An 8,851-nucleotide genomic window follows, 5' to 3' on the forward strand; every position below is an offset into this window, starting at 1 on the left:
GGTCATAAAGGTGTGTAAATGTTACATTGCATATTATTTCCAGTTAAAGCATGCTGGCAGTTTAAAGTATGTTAGAGTAAAGAATAGGCCAGACACCTAACTTCGGTTACGAATTTGTATGGCGAAATATTAATTAACTTATAAATACATATGAAATGTACCTTAAAAACATGGAGGCATCACATATATATATATATATATTTTTTTTTTTTACATTATTATTATTATTATTATTAGTAGTAGTAGTAGTAGTAGTAGTAGTAGTAGTAGTATTCCCCAATTAGTATTACAGCCAAATCAACAAGAGAACTGCGCAGTTGGCTGTTTATATTTCGACTAATACGAATAATATAAATTGAAGCTTCTTATGTAAAATAAATATTAAACCTTGACAAATCAGTCACCTAAACTTCTCCTTGGTATGGACTTTAACGAGTGCTTACAATGTGTCTTTGTTGCGTTATGCTGTAAGGTCATCGATTACAATGCTGCAAGACAGAAAAGGAGAAATAAAGGAGAGAAAGGTCCACAGTAATTGCGTTTTTTGTCTATGTGATCTTAAATGACAAACAACTCCAAATAGGAAGTGTGTGGTGTGCTAACAAAGCTCATTCACTAGTAAGACTGTCGATTGCCATACATGTGGAAGAGGACACGACAAAGCCACTGAATAATTGTTCGGCACTCCAGACAATACTGTTGACTTTATTGTGGAAATAAAAGACATTCCGGAATAAGCTTTTTTTTCCTCTGTTCTCTCATTCTGCTTCACTTAATAAAACTATTATATCTCGGCGTATTCTCCTTCTGTTGCAGACACTTCTGCAGTAAATTGTAAACAGCGGATAACATCACCTCCAGTAATTAGGAAAACTTAAGTAGTTTTAAAGGAATTAACTGTTGTAAGAAAAATGTTAATCCCCTTAGCAGCGTGTGGGCAGAAGATTACCAAAGTGTTGTCAATCTTTGTTTAGTGCTAATTACACATATCTATTTAATATTAAGTAAGTTAGGACATTCTACCTATTAGTTGCTGTTAAAGTACATGACAGATCTCAATGTAAAATTGTCGATTGCTCCTTACATAAATAAATATTTAAATGTATAAATAATATTGAGCTGAAATCACAGGCGACTGCATACCCCCAAATGAATTAGACACTTGTGTGCAGAGGTCAATATTAAGTGTGAAGCTTTATGCACATTACACGTGCAATGATTTATTAATTAATTATTATTTAGTGTATTTATCTAATATCGATACAAATTATCATTTTAATTTCGTTTAGACTTGTTGCATTGTTCTCCGAAAATGCAGGACGATCATGTAAACGAAACATGAAGAATCCGAACAATCCTGCTTCTGAGCATTATATATATATATATATATATATATACACACACACACACCTTTAAGAAACCTTTCACATAAGAAATGATCTGTATTTATTAAAATAAATACTAGCCTATAACAACAGCAACAACAATAATAATAATATGAATAATATTATGTAATTCCACTACTACATCCCAAATTTACATTAAATTACAGTTCTGGATGCTAAATTTAAGAACACAAATAGTTATAGTATTACTACTACTACTAATTCTACTGCTGCTACTGCCGCTAATACTTGAATAAAGATTCATTTAAAGATATTGTTAATTTCTCTGAGAATACGCAGCATATATAAATGGACTTGTTTCCATGTTCTCCGCTGACGATCGTTTAAATCAAACTTCTATAAATATAGTCCACACGAACTCCACAAATGAAGTGCAAATGCTGATTGTTATTATGAATAATAATATGTGGCATCGGGATGGTTGTACACTGTTGGTTACAATATTCCCTGTAAACATGATGAAATCACTCAGGCGCTACAGTCACAGGCCTGTATCAGTGTTCATACACATTCTGATCAAGATACCAAATGTTAATCTGGTTTGACATCTTGAAATCTGTGTGCTGATTACGATTGTGTAATTATTATTTTGTTCTACCTTAAGCTCTAATCTCTAGCCGCCCCCCTTTTTCTTAGACCATCATGAATATGACATCTGGAAGAGGTAAAGATGGTTTTAAGATTTATGTAAGGCGGTTTATAAAGGGCTGACCTGTTACTGAATCTGCAAGAAATTGGGAGGAGTTTGTAACCCCACAACCCAAAGGCTAAGGCAAGCTGACGTTTTTATGTGACACGGCAGTAGGGGCTGTCACTCTGATGAAAGACTAAACGATTCCTTTAAAAAGCCCAGAAGGAGTGACCACGCCACTATTTGCAAAGAACACAAACAAGATCCTTTTCTATTCTTTAAGCTTATAGGCTATTTCTTTCAAGACACGCACTGCTGTTATTGCTCTTGATTGAGATTAAGGAATATTTCAAGATGAAGTAATGCAAAGGTTTTTGTTTGGTTGGTTGTTTCTTTTTTGCACAACTGTTTAGTAAAACAATAGACAATTGAGAAAGTTATTGGTGGGGAAGAAAGAAAAAAAGTTTATCTGCATGGAAAATCCACTCGTGTCTTCCTAAAGTGACACGATTTTTAACTTTTTTTTTTTTTTAATTAATCAAATTGCAAACAAAAAACAAAACAACGAACAAGGATCATATATCTGCTGCATGTGTGTATTATTCCTTTGCTTTGGACTTGGCTGAAACCGCCGCAGCAGCTGTCCGGCGCAGCCCATGCGTGTCCTCGGCGTCGCGGCTCCAGTGATGGAAGAGCGCCTGTCCCCGTCGGCCAGTCTGGCCAGGAGCGTCGTGAACCCGTCCAGGATGCACAGCATTGAGGCAATTTTGGGATTTACTAAAGACGACCATATTTTGCACCCGGCTTTTTCATCAATTGGGAAAGCACGACTCACCAAAGAAACTGATAGGAGTAGCTCAAGGAATTGTTATAACAAGATGTCCCCTCTGAAGAAAGAGACCGATTCCGAAAGTTTTGAAAGTAAGTGTCTTGTTTCACTACAGAAGAGAGGGACACATGTTCAAATTTTGTTCAATTGTCGTATTTGCATTCACTTTTAAAGACCCAATGCTAATTGCTAAACATAGCTTTACTTGAATAGAGTCTATTTATATATTTTGTATCAATGGATTGGTTTTAATTCTAATTGAGAACTGTCATTGAGTATTTCAGAAGAGGTTAGCAATAAGGCAATGATGTCCACTAGAGTGGTTCTCTGGTAACCCTTTAATTGTATGCATCACCAATTTGCCATGCAGATGTGGTCACTCATTTAATGATCTGTATAGCCAATCTGTATACGTTGCAACGTTTGTGTTTTAAATAATATATTTTATATATGTATGCCCAATCCTGTGGAGGTTCATAATTAGTCGAATGGCAAATGAAACATAGGTGAAAATACTGTTGGTGTTCATGGACTGACTCTCTGTAACCCTGCGCAAGGTACTTACTTCCTTGTGCTTGGTTGACTTATCTTCACCCTTTCTTGCAGATGTGTATTGCACGAGTAGTTCGGGCGCTTCGATCAGTCCAGATCTACCCGAGAGCGACAGTAAGCTGTCAGATGAGGAGCATCCCAAAAAGAAACACCGGAGGAACCGGACCACATTTACCACCTTTCAGCTCCATGAGCTGGAGAGAGCCTTCGAGAAGTCCCACTATCCAGATGTGTACAGCAGAGAGGAGCTGGCACTGAAGGTTAACCTCCCAGAAGTCAGAGTGCAGGTGAAACCTAAAGACTAGGCTAATTGTTTGGATTTATTCATTTTTATTTGTAGCATGTTTTAATTGCCTTCTGTAAAGTAGGATAGTCTTTATATGCCATGCTTAAAATAGCCAGCTTTAACAGCCATACAGATATAATAATAAGTAAAACTAAGTGATGATGATGATAATAATAACAACAATACATACTGTTACGTTAATATAAATGACGAATTGACACTATGACATATAAAACCAAACCAGGGTAAAAAAAAAGTTCACTTTAAAGAACTGGCTATAGCCACATATCAACGCAATTATACATTAAATCCAACAAACAAAAACGTAGCGTTGTATTCCAATGAGGAGATAATGAAATGACGGGAAAGACTGGTCGCAGTGCTGTCCGAGCCGAGCTGAGGAGGAGCGGCACGTCCCCGCCGCAGCGCCGGCCTGCTGAGCCCGGTGGCCGGGCCTGGGTGCGCACACGGGCGGCCCCTGTCCTCCGGCGTTCCTCTCCACTCCACTCTCCACTGTGTTGGTTTATGCGTCTCCTGGACTCACTTACTAAATTCCTTACAAAGAAAGCCCGAAAAGAATGACAATTCAGGTAGCTTTCCATTTTATTGCCGCAATAGAAATATTGAACGTTGTAGGATTTCCGTCATTCGTATACATACATATTTTTACCCAAGAAATAGCCTAACTAATTCACGGCCATTGAAACTTTAACCTGCGCAACGTTGATTTATTGACTATAAATATTTGTTTGGCTGATAATAACACGTTTAATGCAATACAATGCGATTTAGCAATGTATGGATACATTTTATTTTTAAATAAATTAAATGGTAAAGATGATATGTTTCAAGAAAATATATTATGTTGGTGGAATTTAACTCCGTATTGTGTTTATTAATTAATTGAGTCTTCTTAATTCATATCGGTTTTTGTACTTGTTCATCAGCACAACGAGAAGTAGCCTAAAATGTCATAGGATGGGCTCTTGTTTCGGTGATGCCGGGGTTTTTCTTCTGGTTTAAATGTAATTATAGTTCATCTACTACAGTTAAATTGGTAGGCTATGTGGCGCTTGTTTGACCTTTGATTTGAAATCTCTATGGGTTAAAAACATATTTGACTTCTTTAGACTAATGTTTCTTTATGCTTGAAGTAGTCTCCCAAATCGTTGATATTGTTATGTAGTTGCGCATCTTTAAAACTTATCAATGTGAGCATTTAAGCATATTGATTAACAAATAAATGTCTTTAAAAAATCTTGTGTTAGCTTTCAGTAGCTCTGTATTTAAAACAACCTTGGGAATTATGGCTAAAAATATAAAAACAAAAAAGTATTATACCTAATTCCCCTTATATAGCACTATTCAATGTTTGTCTATCAAACACAAATAAGTATGTAGCATAAATAAACAGGTTAATAAATAAATACGTAAATTTAAGAACGAAAAAACATCTCTTTTGCCGAAATCCACACACGATTTTAAAAGGGATATTTTTGTTTTGTTTTCTTAAATATTACTCACAATATACACTTTCAGAATACTTATATAATATATACGAACCAAGCTGCACTCTTACTGTTCGGTTACATTTGAAGTTAAAAAGGTGTTTGATAAGTATGTTACATTTATAATCCTGCTTATTCGTTGCTTTTAAATTCATATTCCAAAATGCGTACACATACACGAATACATAATTATTATCTGAAGGGAAGACTTTGAGATCATAATCATGAACTCAGAAACTGAATCTATGTACTATATCTGAAAATATTGTTTTCATGAAGTGGAAACTACTTTTACGTTTAAAAATAAAATAAAATAAAATAAAATGTATTGGGACAAAATTTTGGAGGGAAAGGTATTTTAGTTGTTATTATTATTATTATTATTATTATTATTATTATTATTATTATTATTACTATTATTATTATTATAATAAATAATAACTGCATAATAATAATAATAATAATAATAATAATAATAATAATAATAATAATAATAATAACATATATTCGAACGTTCATATATGGAGCATATTATTAAATAAGCCATTCAAATAAATCCCAATGTTTCAAAAACCTGTATTATTTATAAAATTATAGCATATCATAATTATTATTATTGTTTATTTATTAACATATTTTTCTATAATTTTTCTATTTGTTTTGGTCATTATGTATACAGATTATATGAAAGAATCTAAGCATTTTAATATTACGCTTTGCAAGTTTTCATGTAGGTTGTCATTTATGTCATATTGTGATGGCACTGCGGCCTTCCTGTGTAATCTATATAAACTACGACAAGCAATCAAATTAAATAGGTCCATCCCAGGTCCCAGTTGCATTTCTGCATTATCACATATCAGAATGTATGTTTCATTACCACTACTTGGTGTTAGATTGACAACACACATATTCTAGGGAACAATGAGAACAGAGGAATTGTACATTCTTAATATATTTTCTGATTGATTTGAGTAAAAACGCCCCCCTCCCCACATTGAAAACCACATAATTCATAACATGTGGTTTGAATGTGAAAAAATATGTAAATTTGCAACTTTTGTTTAAAATATAGATGTCTTATAATTCAAGTTGATTTGTGATCTAAACTATTTCAGTATAAGGCTGATCATTTCCTCTATGAATTAGTATAAGAGGATAAATAAAAATAAAATGGGGGAAATAAGCAGCAATAAAAAACCATATGCTCTGTACATTACTTCACCACTTTTGATCTCTTTATTCTAAGGTATGGTTTCAAAACCGAAGAGCCAAGTGGAGAAGGCAGGAGAAACTGGAAGTCAGCTCCATGAAGCTTCAGGATTCTCCAATGCTCACATTCAACAGGTCTCCTCAACAATCCCTCAGCAATCTCAGCAACAACCTGCCGCTCGAGCCCTGGCTTTCACCGTCCATTTCTAATGCCACCACTCTGCAGTCTCTGCCAGGCTTCATGACCTCGGCTCAGGGGCTCCCCAACAGTTACACCCCTCCGCCTTTCCTCAGCTCTTCCTCAGTGGGACACAGCCTTCCACACATGAGCACCATGTGCCCACCACCCCCATACCAGTGCGGAGGATCTCCCTTCATTGACAAGTTCCCTTTGGAAGACTCGGACCCGAGGAACTCTAGCATTGCCTCACTACGGATGAAAGCAAAAGAGCACATTCAGTCCATTGGGAAGACATGGTAGGAGTGTGGCAACTGGGTCAGAATCCAAATCCACTTTCCACGGCTGAATATTCATTCTTTTGTGATTTTTAAGGATTATTGTGAGAATGCACACTGCTTAAACTGTTTAAAATTGCTCATTCATTATTGCCTGTAAAGAAAATTTCAATTATGGCCATTAAAACAGTTTTTTTTTTTTTTTTTTTATAAACATCATTAAAATATTTATATGGTAGTTCATAATGTGAACATGTGTTAAAAAAGCAACTTGTAATTAAATTCATATAGATATTTTAATGTTTTGTTAAGGTTTTTTCTTTTATATATTTGTGCCATAGGTCAATTTTTGCAATGTAGATTCCCAGACATTTATTAAATACATTCTTCTTGAAAGTATATCCTTGTCTACTTTTTTGGGGGGTTATGCATTTTTCAATAGGTCAATGTGTAGAACACTATTAACCCTTAGTGGTGGGCAAGCAATTTAAAAGAGAATGAATGACAAAATCCACTTTTTATTAGTTAACAAATAAAATAAATGGCATGGTACATTTTTGTGTGTGTGTCTTTGTACCATATTGAACCTATTATTAATATTATTTTGGAATATGCTGTGATATAACACTGGATATTCATTGGAAATAAAGACGTATTTTTAGGCAATGTAGTTGTCATTTGGAATTGGATTAGCCCTCAGGAACTGGATTGACCATTTGGTTGTCCTTATTATGTCTGATATCTAGCTGGACTATTTTGTGGTTCAATTGTCAGCTGACAAATTAAAAATTGTCTACTTGGTATTATATGAGCAATTCAAATATTGGACAATTTCACTACTATAGAATGTCTCCTACCCCTATGACAGAAACATAAAACACTTTACAATCCACTGATTTACACTTATTGCACATTCATTCCATTAGAAAAAAAAACACTTTGTTCTCAGCAAATGTACTTATATAAATTACATTTATTTTCTCATAGTGAAACATTTTACTTTGAATGTTATGCATGTTAGATTTAATGCTGATAATGTTCATATAATACAAAACTCCCATGCAGATTATTTTCTTGGTTATAAACCCTGCATGTTGTTCTAATGGTTTAAGTAACATTCATGGAGGCATAAAAACTGAGAATTTGATCCTAATGACACTTTGATCCTAAGAAATGCAGGCTGAATTAAGTAATTTACAGACGGTATCCCTTGTAAAGATTTTTCAATGTATTTAAACAAAGAAAATCTGTGATGTAGTGATGTGCTTTGGTCTTTCCCTCAGCTCCCACTTTAATGATCGATTTTCCCAGTCTGAATTTTGCTGAAGGTAGATCCTATGTATGTATTTTATGGTTTCAATGTAGAGAAATGTGAAGAGATCAACTATTGATAATTAAATAACCCACTGGAAAATATGCTGGATGAGCTGGATAATAGGATGAGTACAGAATGAGGGGCTGTATTTTCATGCTACTGAACAACAGAGGTATTACGTTTTCAAAGGGGTTAGTGTCAGGCAACTGGCAAGACCAAAACAAGAATTTAAAAATCCAAGTCATTATGATGCAAACAACAACAACAACCTTCACCCACTTGTAACCTTCTTTAACTGTCCCCAATTTTGCAATGTTTAATAAAAATACTTAAAAGTTTTCCCCAATCTCTCACTTATTTAACCTAGTTTCCTCTGGCGGCACAATGATCCTGACATTGGGTCCTGAATGCATAATCTGTAACCAATACTCTTTTGATGCAACTGTTTAGTTCAGTTAGTATCTGTTCTAGGCATTTTCAATGTTATCTTCATATCAGCAAACAATTTCAAGCTCTGCCTACCATGACAGACATGTCTTGTGTTTTCTTTGATTCAAAGGAATTAGAAGTGGAAATTGAGTGGAGATGTAGAAGGTCCATGGTATTGCCTCCATACTGGAATCTTTATTTTTCTTTTTGTCTGGATGGGACCTTGT

At 34.6% G+C, this 8,851-nt stretch overlaps 1 protein-coding gene across 1 annotated transcript; it reads left to right on the top strand.

Annotated features, from left to right (window-relative positions):
* The first annotated feature begins 2,254 nt into the window (after positions 1 to 2,254).
* Positions 2,255 to 8,486, top strand: rx3 (retinal homeobox gene 3). Its single transcript, XM_066710787.1, has 3 exons — positions 2,255 to 2,958; positions 3,473 to 3,705; positions 6,462 to 8,486. Exons 1-3 carry the CDS (start codon positions 2,694 to 2,696, stop codon positions 6,903 to 6,905), a joined length of 942 nt encoding a protein of 313 aa, XP_066566884.1. The 5' UTR covers positions 2,255 to 2,693; the 3' UTR covers positions 6,906 to 8,486.
* Positions 8,487 to 8,851: the final 365 nt, after the last annotated feature.

Source organism: Amia ocellicauda, chromosome 8 (assembly GCF_036373705.1).
Source record: "Amia ocellicauda isolate fAmiCal2 chromosome 8, fAmiCal2.hap1, whole genome shotgun sequence".
Classification (NCBI taxonomy): Eukaryota; Metazoa; Chordata; class Actinopteri; order Amiiformes; family Amiidae; genus Amia; species Amia ocellicauda.

What these genes read in the sequence shown, in the direction of transcription:
- rx3 (XM_066710787.1), top strand. Translation starts at nt 2,694, where the DNA reads ATGCGTGTCCTCGGCGTCGCGGCTCCAGTGATGGAAGAGCGCCTGTCC. An exon ending in CGATTCCGAAAGTTTTGAAA is followed by an intron (nt 2,959 to 3,472) that starts GTAAGTGTCTTG and finishes CCTTTCTTGCAG; the next exon opens with ATGTGTATTGCACGAGTAGT. An exon ending in TCCCAGAAGTCAGAGTGCAG is followed by an intron (nt 3,706 to 6,461) that starts GTGAAACCTAAA and finishes CTTTATTCTAAG; the next exon opens with GTATGGTTTCAAAACCGAAG.